This window comes from Podarcis melisellensis, assembly GCF_964234715.1.
Source record: "Podarcis melisellensis genome assembly, chromosome: 7".
In the NCBI taxonomy this organism is placed as follows: Eukaryota; Metazoa; Chordata; class Lepidosauria; order Squamata; family Lacertidae; genus Podarcis; species Podarcis melisellensis.
Window position 1 is genome coordinate 49,475,247 of NC_138539.1, and position 17,670 is coordinate 49,492,916.

Genomic DNA, 17,670 nt, shown 5'->3' on the forward strand with positions numbered 1-17,670 from the left:
TGGTTGAAAGAGCATTAATGAAAAATTGAGTACGTACACCATTCTCTCTGCTGTACCCCACTTCAGGTGCTGGCAGCCTCTAGAAACAGCAATAAACTCATGCCAATCGGCTTAAACAGCTAAATATAGCACCTGCACTGTGTGTAGTCAGCAATCTAATGACTTGTGTTCCTGAAAAGAATTTATTTTGTTAAATGATTGACAACCTGCATGTGTGTTTTGGTGCTTTGTATAACTTGATTTTGAAAATAAAAATACAGTAAAAGTTGCATTTTGCAATTGTGATTGATGTAACTCTAATCTTGGACTGCTCTGGCATTTTGCTTTCAAAGAGCTTGTACCTGTTCCAGTCCTTCAAATGTGTGTTCTTTTAACGTTTGGAATTTCTTGAGCGTATTGTGAAAGAATTTACTCAGTGTCTGTCTTTGTGGAAGATCTAGGGATACTGTGCTATGCTTGTGTTGGCACTCATAGCAAAGTCAAACAACTGCACAGCTTTTCAGTTTTGTTTCTCAGTTATTGAGCTCCTGTAGCAATTTAGGAGCTTGATGACAGGTCAAACAGTCTCTGACTGTACAATGTGATTTAAAAGTACCGATAAAATAGAACATTTATTGAATATTATCTTGCTGCCTATGTGTAACCTCTCTCTTTTACCCTTTAGGGCAGCTATGAGAAGACAGTATAATGGAAGACTTCAAATGTATTGCAGATGAGACGTTTCCAAGTGTTTTGCTCAACTCTGTAACAGGCTGCACCAGTGACATTTTTGACAATATCACAATTTCATCAACTCTTGGTATACCAGTTGCTGCTTCAACTGAAGCCAGACGGAAAACTGGCTCTCATGATGGGTAAGACATTTGTTAGTTCATGACTAGAAATTCGTAGGTGAGTGTAGGGAAGAATGTATTGACTGAAGGATTGCTCGTGGCTGGTAATTTCTAAATCTGAAACTGTTTCCAGGCATGGCTTTCTACTTCCATCAGTGTATGATTCATGATAAAAATAGAATCTAGATAATTGGAAATCTTACATAAAATTTGTTGAAACGGAATTCAGCAAGCTCATGATTATGTGCTGAACTGTCACACGTTGTGTTGTAACTTGGATGCAAGTAAAGCAGGTACCGGCAAGGGGCTGTTTGAAGACTACCTCTCCTCCCAAGTGGTGAGATCTGGAGCAGGTCCCAGACATATTAGCATATTATCTCGGTCACCCTCTTGTGTGTAGAGGTGAATACCTGAATCCCTAGATATTAAAGCCATTTTTGCTAGTAACTGTAATATACAGGGTTGAGTAACAGTAGCTGCTCTTGAGGCAGTTAGCTGGAGGCTACTAGTAACTGCTGCTGACCACTGCTTTATGGGGTAGGAGACTCCAGTACCCTTTTCCAGGTGGAGTTGTGAAGCAGCTTGGGGACTGCTGCTATGAAGACTTATAGTTGTTCGTAGCAATGGCCATTGACATCAGCAGTATCATTTAGTGAGCCACCTCATAAGCTGCTATTATTAGGCAAGATGCTGAAAGCTGAAGACCATGGGGGGGGGGGAAGCAAGTATGTTCCTTTTTCAAAAGAAGAAGAAGAGGAGTGCTCTGACTATGAGACACTAAGGATTGGAGTACCTTCCTCATTTGATTTTACCTTGGATTGCTACAGGAGACAAATTTATCATGTGGTTAATGTGAGGAGGTAGTGCCACTTCATAAGACATTCCTGATCACTGAAATGGTCTTCTAAACAACAGAGCTGAGAACTTGCAAAATAATGGTTTTGTTTTCTCTGTATTGCAGACAATATGATGAAGTGTCTTACATGGACAATAGATTCCCTGCTCCATTAGCATCTTCCTGTAGTGGTGAATCTGATTCTGATCCAAGAAAGAATCTTAACTTTCAGGATACTGTGTAAGAAGTAGATTACATAATTTAATGTTATATCTTGTGTTGGATCCAAAGATGCATTTCTGTTCACAGAAGACTCCCTCCTGCTTATAGATTAGAACTTTTTGATTCAACTTAAAAATAACTTTCAAGAGGTATTCTCTGACAAATAGGCTTCATGAATGCCTGATTTAAATGTTGCTGCATGTCTTAACACTATTAACAGCAGATATGGGGGTGTAATTTCATTTTATATCTTTTGGAAACTTTTCTGTTTCCAAGTTCCTCTTCTTCCAGCCTTCAGCTAATTAAAGAACCTGTAGTTTTTTAAACGCTGTTTTTCATTGTTTTGTTTGTTATTTGTTATGTATTTTTGTGTTTTTATACTGTAAACTGCCCTGTGATCCTCAGATGAAAAGCAGTATATAAATTTAATAATAATAATAAAAATACTATAGTCCCCTGAATGTTGGACTTAAGCTTAAGATTCCTGACTGTTGGTCATGCTGATGAGAGTTGCAGTCCAACATCTGAAGGTCCAGAGGTTCATTCCTGTTCTAGGCTGCTAAGACCATGAAATATACTCCTTATGTTTTAAATCCTAAAATGTATGTTAAGATTAACCTACGGATAGTAATGAAAGCCCAACATGGTTGTTCCTTAGACTAATTTCTGTGGCATGTGGAGTTGTCTCACAAGAGAACCTGTGGTCAGATTGTATCTAGCAAACTCGGCCACTTATGACTCTAGAAGCAAATCTTATGTACTCCCTATTAAGTTCTATCTTTTGCTTGCATGGTGTATATCATTTTTTCCAAAATAATGACCTGTTCAGGGAACATAAGTTTCTTGTTAAAAATGTTTAGGTAGATGCTGCTAATAAACCTAGCTTGGGTGTGGTTGTTTTTATTAAGTCTTGAAGTAGGTAACAATGCAGGTGGAGCTGTCTGACATTAAGTATATAAAACTACTACTAAGCAGTTGTAAAATTAAGATTAGAACCTTCATTTTAACTTTCTCAGGGAATGCTGTAATAAAGCTGCAGACAATCAGTTGGAGTCAAGCCAGCAAGAATCTAATGTTTTGCAGCAAAAACACCAACATTTTTCTAATGAAAGCTCTGGGAACCAGTGGCATTCTTTGCACGAGAGGCTTTCACTTCAACACTTGGAAGGTAGGCAGTTTTCACAATGTCTGTAGGACACTGTATTCTACAATTAAGCATTCTGCAATGTATTCTGAAGTTCTGCTAAGTGTGGTATCCTCATTTGTGATACCTCAAGTGTAATATAGCTTTCCCTCTAATAGTCACCTGAGTTTATCAGTTTGGAAATGAACTGGAGGTACCAAAAAGAAGGTAGTAGCTGGCATCTACATAATTTGGCTGGCTGACTTGGTGGGAATAGACTTGGATGATGGGGGAGAATGGAGTAGAGCAGGAGTGGGGAGCTGTTGATCTACAGACCTAATTAGGCCTGCCAGACAATTTTATTTCTTTTATTTCATAAAATTTATACACCACTTGATTGTAAAAAACCTCAAAATGGTTTAAAGTAATTTTGGGCAAACCAAACCCACATTTCTCTGCACCTGAGCTCATATGTGAATGTACTTGAAGGGTGCATTTAATTAAAAAATAATATTCTTGAATGATTCCATACTTGATTAGTTTACATTTGCTAAAGGTTCTTGATAGTGTTCAATTTTTATGCACAGTGCTAAGTGGGAGACAGTGACACCCCCCCCAAAAAAAAATTAAACTTGTGATATTTGCAGAGCATGAGCATTTGCATAAAATTTGCAAGCAATATAATCCATGTACCACTGTGGTTAAGAAATTCCTGGCAAATTCTTTGCTCTGCCTTTGTAAAGAGTGCTAATGCAGTCAAAAAAAACTTTTTTTTTTTACTTCCAGATTTGACAGCTAGAATATTTGCTTCATTTGAAAAAGACAATGAAGACTACAAGGTAACTTTTCTGCAGTGTGATCGTTGTAGACTTTACAAAGAACTAATGTACTTTTTTCTAGCAAAAAGTCTTAAGTAGATAATGTCTTCTGAAGCATCACTCTCTACATGCTTGGCCACACTCTCAAAGAATCCAAAGCATTACCAAGGCAGGCTTTATCTTTGCAGAAGCCATGCTGTTCTTTCATCAGCAAGACTTCTTCTCTTTTATATTTTAACATTTTATCTTTAAAGCTTTCCACCAATTTAACTGGAACAAACATTAAGTTAACTTGTTTGTAATTTCTTGAATCCCTTCTATTTTTTTAAACCTATGCGACTTAAACGTGGGATAATATAACATCATGTTCTGCTTTCCTTGGGGGCATTTGATGAACACTAGAGACTTTGATTGATCCAGCCAGTAAAAAGTGAAGTTATGGAGGAGACTCAACGATAAGTACTTCAAATTCCTGTATTGACTTTGGTTTGTAGGCTGTTTCATTACAACATGGTCAGAAGAGGATAACAAATGAAATAGACAACAAGGCTAGGATCGACTTTTCCAGATTTATAGAAAATGAACAACCACTGAGCTTTGCAAGCTTAGAAGGACATTCTACAGGTATTGCTTTAAAATTTGAATTGTTTGGTATACTTCCAGTTTATTTTTGCTAAGGATGGCTCCACACTGCCAACAGCAAGCCAGATTATTTGTGCACTGGTGTTTCATGCGATGCATATGGTTCCTGCAGTGAACATGTAAAGTGCAGATGATATACAAATGTCCTTAAAACACCTGTATGCATATATCTGGGGAACTGTGGAAGAAGGCACGTGGTTCATACTTAATATCTGAACTAATGGCAAGCCGCTTTTTGCTGAATTAGAATATGAAATTGGAGATGAAGAGTTCTGTGATGGCCAACTGGAGACCTATTTTGAGCAGCTGGTACTACCAGAAATGCAGATGGAAGATGTTGAAGAGCATGAATTTGGAGAACATGTTAAAGCCATGGAACTGCCTTCAAATAGGAAAAGTGTAAGTGAAAATTCAGTTATTCTAGTATTGGGGGTTTGTAGGCACACTATGACATTGTTCAGTCTGCATGAACAATTTTGTAAAAGGTGGTTGGGGGGTAGATAATGTTGGCAACTTAAGGGAGCTAAAATGAGGCACAGTTCACTTGCCCCAAAGCTGCATCTCCTGCAGAGGATCCTAATAGCAATAATGCCCCATTTCCCTTTTCTCTCCCTACCTTCTACACAAGAACTACAAAAGAATAGAGAATGAGCAATAGATGGAGATAAGGCAGCACACAGAGACTAGTCATTCTCCCTAACGTTGTGTACTTGTGCTTGTACACCCTTGTTGGTTGGTGAAAAGAAATGGTTCTGTTCGGTCTTTCTGGGATGCTTCATAAGCACTACACTTGTGGTGCAAGTGGATCATTCTCTAACAAACTACATAAATAATCTTCTGCCGTTGCTCAAGAGTTCTTGGGTATTTGAGCTTCACCTGCTCTGAGCGTGATGAGCAGCTAGCCAGCCACCCAACTGTAGAGCTGTAGAGGTGAGCAGGGCTCATCCTGACACATTGTATGATGCTCCTTGCAAAGCCACAGGCCTCCCCAACTCTAGAGCACATTTAAGGCATTTTGGCTGAAAACTAACACTTAAAATTCTTCAGGAAAAGTTCCAGATACCCAACGTTTGCCAGGCAGCAAGAACTGATTCTCCTGTTGCTAGCGACGAAGAACTGTATGATTTTAAGAAAGCTGGGCAGAATGAAAAAGACGAGCAATTTATGTTGCCCATGACAGCAAGGCAAGAGGTGCGTCATAATTAAGCTTGGCTAAATTTCTAGAGAAGACACAAACCTTTAACCAATATAGTTTGGGGGTTGCTGAATGTGGGTTGCCTATACTCAAATACATTTTAAGATTTTTTTAAAAAAAAATTGCAATGCATTTGCTTATCTTTTCTTTTTTATTTGCAACAGGTAGAATGCAGTAAACCTAGTCTAAACTCCGGACACAGTGATAGTTCTGAAAAGTTTCCTGCTGAAATGGTAGTTTACACATCTGAAGTATGCAGTAGAACAACAGATTATCAACACGCTTCTTCAGATGTCCTAGGTAGCAGCTCTGTTATTGATGGTGACATTTTAATGTACTGAATGTGCATATCAATTTGGTACAGCTTAGTTTATTCTGTGTCTCCTAAAAGGCACAATCATGTCATGACAAATTTTAAGCATCTTTTAAAAACTGCATATTGAGTAAAAATGAATATAATGAGGCAAATATGGTATAGTAATGAAGCCCAAAGTACTGTGGGAATAACATGTTGATGCCGAGATGCGTTACCTATTAAATGTTTTTTTCTATTACAACATTTCTTTCGTTTCATTTAAAACCAATGCTAAATAACTATATCACTGCAGGTTGTCATGACTGTAGTGAGGAAGATGGAATATCTGTAAAGATGAAAACAGTCAGCTGCAGCAGAAATGTAAGTAGAGGACTGAAAATCAGAATCCATGTATTCTGGCTCAAGATACTGAGTTTGACCTAATGTTGGGTATCTCCTAGAGTAGACCCATTGAAATAAATAATCTTAACTAACTTGTTCATGAATTTCATTGGATCTACTCTGAGTATGAGTTGGATATCACCAGTTTCTTTTAACAGGGGATCATCTCTTTTTTAAATAAACCAGACTTCTTTTTGAGCAAGTGTTGGAGATACTTTTTGTTTGTTTTTGAGGGAAAATATTCTGAGTAGTCTGAATTTCCAAAGCTTCTCAAGAGTTTATGAATCAATCACACATGCAAACCCCTACTATTATTATTTCCCAACCAGTAGTCATCTGTCTCATCCCAAGACCTTGAGTAGGCAACATTAACTTGTTCATTTTGTCTCTTTCTCCTCTCCCCATCACCACAATGAGCACTATAGCTAACAGTGCCCAGCTGATGATCCTATATGCAAGCTGGAGGGAGCTTTCCCAGTAAAATTTCCCAAAATGGCATGCACTACTAAAAAGCAATAAACACTTTAAATCGCTTGCTAAAACCATACTCAATGAAAGTCCTTGAGCAATTATAGAAAACCTTACTACATGAGGTTATTTAAAATTGGTCTGGGAAAGTACCTCTTAATTGACATTAAAAAGAAAATGAACATTTTTGTCCAGTTAATAAAGTAACTCTCTCTCTTTCCTTTTGCTTTTTATAAAAGGATGCCACAAACGTAACCAACTGTGAATTAAAGCTAGATTCTCTCTACTTTAAATGCATTGCTGACAGTAATGCTGCTTCTGAGATATGGCACACAGAACAGCAAACCCAATTTCCTGATCTGTCGCAGCTTGCTAATGAAAATTATGTTCCTCTGGCTGATACATACCTGTCACCAAGTGCTTACAAAGGTTCAGAGCAATATGAATGTACAGCAGAAGGTTAGTTAAATGCTAGCTCCTATGTGCTTTCAGCTTCTAGATTGATTTTGAGATGTTGCTGAGTTGGTGGGTGGCTGCTGTGAATGCTTTTGTGTTATGCCTGATGTAAACAGCACATGGCCTTACTGATGAAATACTATAGCTTACTTGAAAATTAGAGTGGAACAAAAGTAGCTTTTGAATAAATCAGTTTTGATTTTACCACTAAGTTAAAGCATGCATGTATTGCTTATTGTTGTTGTTTTGTTAAATCAACTCATTGTTAGCTTTCCTTTCCTTCCCCCAATTGTCAAAGTCTAGGTAGTAACATCCTTTGGATAGGAACCTTATTTGTGCTATATTGTAATGTACTCATTCATGTACATGTGTGTCATGACTGAAAGTGGAAGAAGCTAAAGACAATATGTGATTCCTTCTTTAGAGGACCCACCACATGATGTTGTGTATCAAAATGAAGATGGTAGATGGGTGACAGATCTTGCTTACTACACGTCATTTAATAAAGAAGAAGTATCCAATTTCTCAAACTTAAGTGGAGACTTCGTAGCTGGATGTAAGCCTTACTATACCTTTAAATCTTTGGAAATGTCTTGGTTGCATTTCACTTCCTAATCTTAAAAGAACAGACACCTACATTTACAAAATGTGTCAGTATCAGAAGGAGTTTTGTCGGAGCTCCCTTGATTTCTCAAGATTATTTTTTTTACTTTGGTTTTAAATTACCCCTTTCCACAAAGATAAGTAGGAAACATAGCAGGGGTCTTGCAAAGCTTTCCTTCGACCTGGTTTGAGAAAGTTTGTACTACAAGATTAATTATATGTTAGGACATGGGTCACCAAGATTCTCCACATATTTGTAGGTAATGTAATGCAGATGCCAATTGCATGACAGTGAAACAAAAATACTTCTTTGGGTAACTGAAACTTCAGTGTTAAAGCAATTGACAATTAATAGCATAAGTAACCTGCCTTCTTTAAACTTAGGATATTAGTTGTGATAGACTTCAATTGTAGTATTACTTACAAAACTGCTGAAATTAAATAATGGTAGAGGAAAAAGGCTGGCATGGCTTTCAGATTTCCTAACTGATAGCTCTGCTCATTACAAAGACAGCAGCACAGAAGACCAGGGCTTCAGATGATACAAAAGCTTGTTTTTATTCAAAGTGGTTCTCCTTGAATGGTAAATATCTGTCTTTTCTTACAGTTGGTATTACCATAATATCATAAAACCACACAAAACTTTTAAAATTTATTTATTTATTTGGATTTATATACTGGTGACATTTTTAGGAAAAAATCTCTTTAAGTAGCTACAAGCATCATGAAATTACAAATAGAAATCAGAAAATAATAACTAAATTATTTTTAAAAATCCATCAATTAAAAACATCACAGCCAGTAGCTGAACAGAATAACCACCTTAAACATCTCAAGAAGCCTGAGTAAGCAGATATGCTTTTAGCCGACTTAAAACATTCAGCTGATGGAGCTAAACAAATTGCATATTAACATTACATGACCTTATAGGAAACTAAGCTCAGTACATAAAATATGCCTAATTTTTAATGTAATTTTTACTTCATGATTACTTTACCTTTCACTCATTCATCCATTCTGCCCAGGGAATGTGGGATATGCTAAGAGGTTAAACGTTTCCCTTTCTTCCTCTTACTCTTTGAAAAGCTGAAGCAATTGCTGTGATTGACCAAGATCAAGAAGAATTTGAAAGGGAACACAGATTTATTCAGGTAGGAAACATCGTAAAGAGGCTATTCTGATCCTTTTGTCTATAGGTAATGATAATTCTTGACGTTTTTGTTTGCTACATTTCCAGGAAGAGAAAATGGAACTGCAAAATACCTCTGGATTAGAGGACTCTTCATGGAAATGTGTTAATAACGGCAACCCACTAAGAGGTTCACAAACTGACTTTAGCAAAGATGCTAGTTACCTACGGCTCTCTCTAGGAGAGTTCTTTGGCCAGAGGTCTGAGGCTCTTGGTTGCCTTGGAGGAGGAGGTGATGTGAAACGGGTACGTAGCTGTCTTGTCCACATACTTTTACCACCATATGTACATACTTGGTTTTTGACAAGATTCCTCTCAGACTACAAAATAGAAATAAGTAAATGAGCAGGCTCATAGCTGAGTAATAGAGCATATGCTTTGCATACAGAAAATGCAGGTTTAGTGCCTTCCAAATTCATTATAATATCTCTGATAGAAGGACTGAAAGAGATATATGCCTGAGACCCCGGAGAACTGCATTTTATGTAGCCCATTACTGACTTGTCCATGAGGTAGTCTCATGTGCCTGTAAACACCTGTTGAGTTAAACATGGGCAAAGAAGCAAATATTTGAAGGCAAGTTTGACATCTTCCAGATCTAGATGCTGTGTTGGCCAGCTTCTATTACTACAGGTTTCTCAAAGCATTTATCACGAACGTTATTTCCTCTTACAGCCATCTTTTGGTTATCACATTACTTCACCGGAAAAGAGACAACCTCTTCCTTTGTGGAGGCAATCTGATGTATCTAGAACAAACTCTGATGAACAGAATTCTCAGACATCTACTCTTCAAGGTAATTTCTTGTAAACCTAATAATTTATCGTAAACCTAAGAATTCTGTGCAAGTAGCTGTTTATCAGGCGAAGCCAACCTAGTGGCCTCCAAAGATTGTGAACTACAGTTCTCATACTTTCCACCAGCATGGCTAATGGACTGTTCACAACACCTGAAGGGCATCACGCTGGCCACGCATGATGTTAGCCAATTGTTCACTTCATTTCCAAAATCTGCTTATGTATTGGGCCGAGTCTGATAACACTATATAGCATACAGTTGCAGGTTATGCTGCTAGCCTGCCAACAGAGTTTAAGTGAGGGCAAGAAATTGGGGTCTGTGTTTTATATTGAGCATATTCCAGAATGGCATTAGAGGACTGCTCTGCCCCCTGGCAACTATGCTGCGGGGTTTCATGCTGTTTCATATTAATGTAAGGAGCAGCTCATATTTTTCATGCAGAGGGCAGGATTGACTCATGGCCAACCCCTCCAGGGGCAACATGTCAAAGTGAGTATTGCTGAAGTCTGAAAGTGAGGATAGCTAATTTTAAATTTCTTTTTTTTAAAAAAAAGACAGAGGTATCGCAAAAAACTTTTCGTATCGTAACACTGGGGGCGCATAGGAACTTTTAAAAGTCATTTTGAGCTGTGTGTCAAAAACCATGTTGGGGCTATATGCAGGCCAAGAGTTTTTTTTAACATTTTAAAATTTTTGTTTTAGTGCTTTATTATGTGTGGTATTTAATGGTACAGATATGTAAATTACCCTGGAATCTTTTCATGAAGGATGGCTTAGAAATCATATTTTTCCTTATGCAGCTAAGTATTATTCTCACACACTGTGCTTGGTATGAAAATATGCAGTTGGAGTACAGATAGAATTAAATTGCTTTCACATAGGATTTTCGTTATTCCAAATAGATCTTAGATGTGTGCTTAATTACATTTGTGTGGTGTTTACACTTAAAATGGCCATGTTCAGACAATCATTCCTAGTGTCGTAAAACACATTTCTCTCCCCTTTTCACATTGGCCAATGACTTGGATCTCCTGCCTTGCATTAATCCAGAATTCCCCATTGCATCCAAGCCAGGGAACTCTACATTAATGTGAGTTAACAAATCAGGTTAATAGAAGTATCTGTGTCAAAGCAAGGATACAACAGAAAGAGGAGGAACAGCAGCATGAAAACATGGATAATGATCTGAATATGGCTAGGCGCAACATTGACCTTTCCAATTTGTTCTTTGCAATATACATTTCTTTTATTGGCTTATTGTAAGCAGTATTCTAGCGAACACAAGCTAACTTTTCTTATCTTAGGGGATGTAGAAGAAAGCATTAAGGAAGACTCGCACTTTGCATCTGCTACATTTACCCTTTGTGAAGTGAGTGCAAAAGACAGAGAGGGAGGAAGGGTAAGTATTTAGATATCAAAAGCAAAATAGATATCTGTTAAAAAGTATTTCATTTCTTATAAGAATTCTGAAACAAATATTTCAGTGTGTCTAACATACTGTATTTTTCCATGTATAAGATGCCCCCATGTGTAAGATGACCCCTATTTTTTTAACCAGAAATTAAGTTGTTTAGCTTTTTTGGGGGTGGGGGAGGTCACTTCCACCAATTGCTCACTCGCCTGCCTGCCACTGCCGATTGCTTGCCACAGCCATTGCTAATTACATACCACGCCCCAGCCACCAATTGTCTGCCCGCTTGCTGCCACCGACAGCCCACCCACCCACCTATTTGCCGCAGCCGCCAGTCACCTGCCTGCCTTGCCATCTTCAGCCTGCCCAATTGCTGCAGCCGCAGCCAATCACCAGCAGGCCTTGCCACAGCCACCAATCACCCGCCCAATCGCTGCTGCCAATCTCCTGCTTGCTGCTGCCATTAATCACATGTCCCCCCCTCTATATTCACTATCTGTGTATAAGACGACACCCAATTTTTGCCTCTTTTTTTTTTAGCAAAAAGCATTGTCTTATACATGGAGAAATATGGTATAGTTAAACCTGAAGCTGGAAGTTAAAACACTGTCTCACGAGTGGAAAACCTGGTCGATTTTTCTGAATAAATTGTCTGAGTAGCAGAACTACTACTGGATCAGACCAAAGGTCTGTCTAGTCCCACATTCTATTCTCAGTAGCCAGCCAAAATGACAATGGGAAGGCCACAAGCAGGACATGAGCACGATGATGCAGTTCCTGTTTAAAATGCTCAATAACTGGTATTCAGAACTATACTGCCTCTGATATTGGAGGCAATATAACCGTTATGACACGAGTTCAGCTTTGCTACAAGATGTTAAAAATGTCAACTTTTCATTTTTCCAACTTCTAGGAGAAATGTGAAGACAGAAAAGTTGAATGTAAGCAGCATGAGCCATCTATATTAAGTATAAGCACAATTGCATCTGCTATTGCAAATGCTTCTGTTAGTACTGATCCAGCACAACTCGCTGCTTTAATGACGAAAGCCTCAAATAAAAATAGAGAAGTAACAAGCATCCCTGGAGGTGTCAAACCGACAGACTTTTCTGCCGCAAGTCAGTCATATGTCAACAATGTAGAAAATAGCACATTTGACATAGAGAAATATCTCAGAAAAACTGATGAAGTTGAGAATGACGGTGAACCCGAAAGCATAATTAAAGATGTAGCAACTGCCAGGGACTTGCATACAGTTTTGTACAAACGGGAATCTGAAATGCCTTCTCCAAGAGACTTGTCCAAAAGTAATTTGTCTATCAGGCATGGAGAAGAGAAGCTTAATCTAAGCATAATACATGAGGAAAACAGTTACAGAGACTCATCTTGTAAAACAAGTTTTGAGAAAAAGGAAATGGAATGTTTAAAAGCAGCATCTAACATAGGTGAAGACTTTCTTCCAAAAAACCTGACTTCTTCTGTACCAGATTCAGAAAAGAGACCATCAGAAACTACTACCATATCTTTGGAGGATAGTGGAAAAACACTTCCCAGTAAGTCTTTAACATGTCTTCTAAACTGTTTGGTAGCTGTGCAATTTTAAAAAGAACATTTACAACTGACATTCACAAAATGGCAATTATTTCAATGCAGCTTAATGAAAACTTTGGGTCAGTATGGCTTGTAATGAGAGAAATGCTCTTTTGCAGTGGAATAGATCTTTTGACCACACACATAACCCTTTGCGCTGCTCTTCACGTGGGCCTGCAAACAATCCAGGAAATCTGCACTGTGGTTTCTTATTTTTGTTTGCGTTGGGCAGCTGTGCTTAATAGTTTCAGAACAAATCAGGATACAAATCCAACTTCCAGCCATGCCATAATACCCTGGTGTGTTTGAAAGCTGCTAACCATAATTTTCCAGTTTAGATGAAATGCAAACTCTAATTAATGGAAGAGTTTGTGGTTGGTTGGTTTGTTTGTTTGTTTGTTTGTTTGCTGGCTTGCATGAAGGTACTGCATGTGCAGCCAAAAAGCTCACATATCAGCTTTTGATGCCCATATATGTTTATCTAAATTATTTCTTTTGTATACAACAAGGTTCCCAAACTCTGGTCTGTGAGCTGCATTCAGGTGGTCTACAGTGTGTCTGCATTCACACATATTACATTGCTTTATGTTGCATTACGGTTTGAATGCTATGGGATGCAAATTATGGTACAATAAAATACAATATAAGCAATTAAAGATGCAATAAGAATGCAATTAACATTCATACAGCTTCTATCACAGTGTGTTGTAAATGCTATAATAGGCAGAAAAATAATTATGTGGTCTGCCAAGATCATAAGTAATTTCCATTGGTCTGTGCGGGAGGAAGTTTGCAACACATTTATAAGAGTGGAAAACCCTGCATCTCTGGTGTAAAGTCAAAAATATATAATTGGATTGTGAACACTTTTTTCTTTATCCAGCTTACTCTGAATCAGAAGGAAGAACCAGCAAGAACACTCTGCCCCTCAGTTTAAAATCTGTTCCAATATTGCTTTCCCCTCTTCCTGTACACCCTAATAAGGAAAAAACTACATCCAATATTAAATACCAAGAGAAACAAGATGAGAAGATGATGGAAGAGAATGCTGCCAGCAACAATGAAAAACATATAGCTTTTGAAAATATATCTGCTGATAACCAGAAAGATGTTGGTGAGTAGAGTATAGGTATATTGATTTCTGCCGAAGCCTGCTTTGAAAGTAAGCTGAAATAGTTTGCTATTTATAGGTTTATAAAGTTTATTCTTCATTCCTGTGCTTGATAACTGCTCTCATCTACTTCTGGAGGCTGTTTCTTGGCCTCCATTGGAAGAGAGCTGCTTTCCTCTGAGGCATGGTTGCTTTTACAGAACATTAATTCTTCCTTAGTTTTAGTTTAGTTAGGTGGGCTTGGTTTTGGGCTTCTGGGCAGAGAACCCTAGTCTTCAGAACAAGGCAAGAAGAGGTATTATGTCTCCAAATTGTTCGCAGGAATCTAGGTCATTTGTTCTTTTTCTAGGCCTGAAACCAGGTACTAAGTGCACCCAGTTGGCATTATTTGGATTTCTGAAATGATCTCACTTACTCTAACAGACCAGGACCTTGTTCAACATTATGTTGGCTTGCCCCAAAATTTCATTAAGATCTATACCCCCTGGATTTAAATGTAATTGTAAAGGACAAAAGGAGCACACTTCTCTCCATCAACTCTTACATTGCTTGATAGCAAGATTTGAAACCATAATTTTTTCCCAATTTATTGTAGTGTTTGCATGTGATTTTCAGCAGAAGCAATTTCAATCTGGACTAAAATGTGGCAAAATACAGGTGTCTTAAGCATCTTACTGAGTCGCTCTCTAACATGTTCAAGCTCTGCAGAAATCTCACCCAAATGTTCACTGGCCCTTATTACCTGGAGTTACAGCCACTCTGAAAGTGGGAGTACTAGCCTCATGGGTATTCTGTGTGACTTTATTCTTTTCACCTAGTTCTCATAACTTGTGGCTCATGGAGCATCAATCTAATAGTGGTCATGCAGTAAAGTGGCCATGGTAGCCTTTGGTGCATAGCTGTTTTCAAGCAGCCATAGATTGATTCACACAGAATATTTTGTCCCTCTGAGTAAGACTCTCTTAAGTATTGTGGTTAAAAACGTGTTTTTTTTGATAACTAAGTCTAAGCAGAAGGGTATCAGTGTGACTAGCTTCAGGGCTAGACCTTCCATTTATAAACATTCTCATTTCCTGCAGATTTAATTGAATTGGGTTGTCCAGAATCTGGTAAGGGTATTTCGGGCATGGCCAGAAAACTCTACCAATTTCCCCTGGGATAAGGAAGTGATTGTTTCAGACAAAGGGGGACAGATTTTGAGCTGGCCACAACTTGGTTTGTTAGTAGCCAAGACACCTCTTCTATGTATTTCTCACGTTTGCCATTGTTTTGAAAGCAATGCCTGGAAAGAATCCAAGTGATTTTGGTTGCCACATTCTATAATTTATATAATAATAATAATTTATTATTTATACCCCACCCATCTGGCTGCGTCTCCCCAGCCTCTCTGGGCGGCTGCCAATCGAGTATTAAAAACAATACAGCATTAAATATTAAAAACTTCCCTAAACAGGGCTAATAATAATAATTTCTTATTTATTCTATATAAATAATTTATTATTTATATAATTTATTATTTATTATACATTCTGCCCTTTCTACTGGCACTTGAAAGGAGGCAAGCTTCAGCAACCGCTTCACTGTTGAAGAAATGCCCATCTGAAGAATTTGAGCACAACTGCAAAATATATCTTTATAGGATGTCATCTCATGACAAACATGGGACGTAAACTGCCATAGTTCTTTCTGATCATTAAGAGGTTGGCATCTGGGCTGACACCTGCATTTTATGTATAGTAAAAAGGTGGGGCTGTGCACAGTCAGAATGCTATATCTCAAGGATATCCTTCTATCATATACTTCACTGTTTTACCATTTTTTTGTCTAGGTATTTCATAGCTAAATACGAAATCCCTAAACATAGGCCTTGCAAATTTCTGTTGAGAAGTATTGCCTCCTGAGTTGGATAGTCACTGATAATCTGAAGTCATTCTTTCCATGGCTAGGAGGATTAATTTCAACATCTCTCTTTTAAAATATTCAGGTAATGCTGTTGTATTAACAGAACAGACACCTACAACTCCTATGCCTTGTATACAGATTTCAGATGATGAACAATACAGTTTCAGACCTTCAACGTCTCCACTTATTCATTCATCTCCAAATGAAGCTTCTGGAACTGCTCTTTTAGGGTAACTATTGTGTGGGAACATGAAAAGCCCAAATGTGGGTGGGAGTTAGTAGTTGAATATGGTTAGATGGTTAGATTGCATGGTCTGAGCCATACAATCCATTATTGCCTACTGTATTGGTACAGCTCCCTCAGGTCACAGTCGGTCTTCCCCATCACCTGACAGCCCTTTTTAAAATGAGATTCCTGGGATTTCCTTTGTGCAAAGCATTCGCTCTGTCTTTGAGAGATATTCTCTCAGTTGAATACACACATTAACTAATCATTGGCAAATATTACTTTTGACCTCTGTACATGAGGCCCTAATTTTTAAACACTCTTCAATCAATATAAACCTTTTCAAGACAATTGTCATAATATAAAATGGCAGTCAATTTTACATATTAAATGTGAACTAGAAACGATACTGCTGCTGCTTAGCATTCTTGCCAAGTGAACAATACTGCAGTATTCAGTGTCAAATCAAAGAGCCAGCATCATTAATTTATTCTTATAAATTATGTGACTCGCTCAAGTAGTAAGGATACTCCAGAAATTAATGTAGCTTCCTGTTAGCTACTCAGCTACATTCAGGCTTTCGTTGCTGGAATTCAAACCCTACACAACCTGGCACCAGGATCCAAACTGATCTTTAAGATCTTCCACAGAGACACTGCTGGCCGTTCCACAACCACACAGTTGTCACTTTGTGACATCACCAAGAAGGCCTGCTTCCTGCATTGTCACCCATCCTCTTGGGTAATGCCTCTTAAAACATACTTTTTCCCAAGCTTTCCTAGACTCTGGGTCTTAATTTTTAATTATCTGTTTAGTATGCTGCTCAATGTTACCTGTGGTGCATCACTTTGTGTTATTGTTTCTCTTCACTTTTAGGAATTTTGTTAAATGTTATTATCAATATTCCATTATCTATGTAAACTTTTATTAAGCGGTATACATTTGTTTATGAAATACTGTGGTGATACAGGAAAAATGAAAGGCAAGCCTCATGCAGATGTGATGCTACACAAACAAATTAACCATGGTGCTCCTAAATCCAAGTTCACCGACTGTTGAACAAGTAGCCAACATGGTGCCCTCCAGATGTTTTTAGACTACATTTCCATTAGCTTAAGCCAGCACTAACCAGTGTCATGGATGATGGGAACGTTAGTCTTACCAGCTTCAGGAGGCTACCCCCGAACTATGTTTTTTGAGATTTAGCATGGTCAGACATGACACTGAAGGACAGCTAAGGTGATAGAGTGGGGAGGCAGAGCAATTGGATAATAAAAGAAAGGTGAAAAAGCATGAGTGTTCCATCACTTGATTATTAAGCTAAGGCTGTGTCAGGGTCTATACTGTGTCTGTTACTGGCCTGTGGAGTGAAATGAGCAAAAGCAAACTCAAAAGCTGCATCTAGCCTTTACTAGATCATGTAGTTTTAGCAGTTACTATGTCATTTTGCTTCATGCAGCTGAGATCCAGAAACACTTTTTAAAGGATTGGCTCAGATGTGGCCTCTGTTAAAGGCTAGTAGCACTAAGCTGGTAACAGCGATGGATCTGC

The 17,670-nt window shown here is 38.1% G+C and overlaps 1 protein-coding gene across 7 annotated transcripts in view; it reads left to right on the plus strand.

The window, feature by feature from the left end:
* CEP192 (centrosomal protein 192) overlaps positions 1–17,670 on the plus strand; it is a 45,402-nt gene that overhangs the window by 1,116 nt on the left and 26,616 nt on the right. For 3 of the 7 annotated variants that reach the window (XM_081919302.1, XM_081919301.1, XM_081919303.1), the window contains exons 2-19: positions 665–854; positions 1,795–1,908; positions 2,907–3,058; positions 3,800–3,852; positions 4,326–4,455; positions 4,721–4,872; positions 5,521–5,664; positions 5,833–5,968; positions 6,277–6,344; positions 7,073–7,292; positions 7,714–7,845; positions 8,979–9,043; positions 9,130–9,327; positions 9,757–9,877; positions 11,184–11,278; positions 12,204–12,843; positions 13,764–13,994; positions 15,976–16,123. In XM_081919302.1, the coding sequence (XP_081775428.1) occupies positions 688–854; positions 1,795–1,908; positions 2,907–3,058; positions 3,800–3,852; positions 4,326–4,455; positions 4,721–4,872; positions 5,521–5,664; positions 5,833–5,968; positions 6,277–6,344; positions 7,073–7,292; positions 7,714–7,845; positions 8,979–9,043; positions 9,130–9,327; positions 9,757–9,877; positions 11,184–11,278; positions 12,204–12,843; positions 13,764–13,994; positions 15,976–16,123 (2,966 nt within the window). In that variant the 5' untranslated portion in view covers positions 665–687. Of the gene's footprint in view, positions 1–664; positions 866–1,794; positions 1,909–2,906; positions 3,059–3,799; positions 3,853–4,325; positions 4,456–4,720; positions 4,873–5,520; positions 5,665–5,832; positions 5,969–6,276; positions 6,345–7,072; positions 7,293–7,713; positions 7,846–8,978; positions 9,044–9,129; positions 9,328–9,756; positions 9,878–11,183; positions 11,279–12,203; positions 12,844–13,763; positions 13,995–15,975; positions 16,124–17,670 lie in introns of those variants that run through there. The other 4 variants (XM_081919305.1, XM_081919304.1, XM_081919307.1 and 1 more) reach the window with 4 other exon arrangements.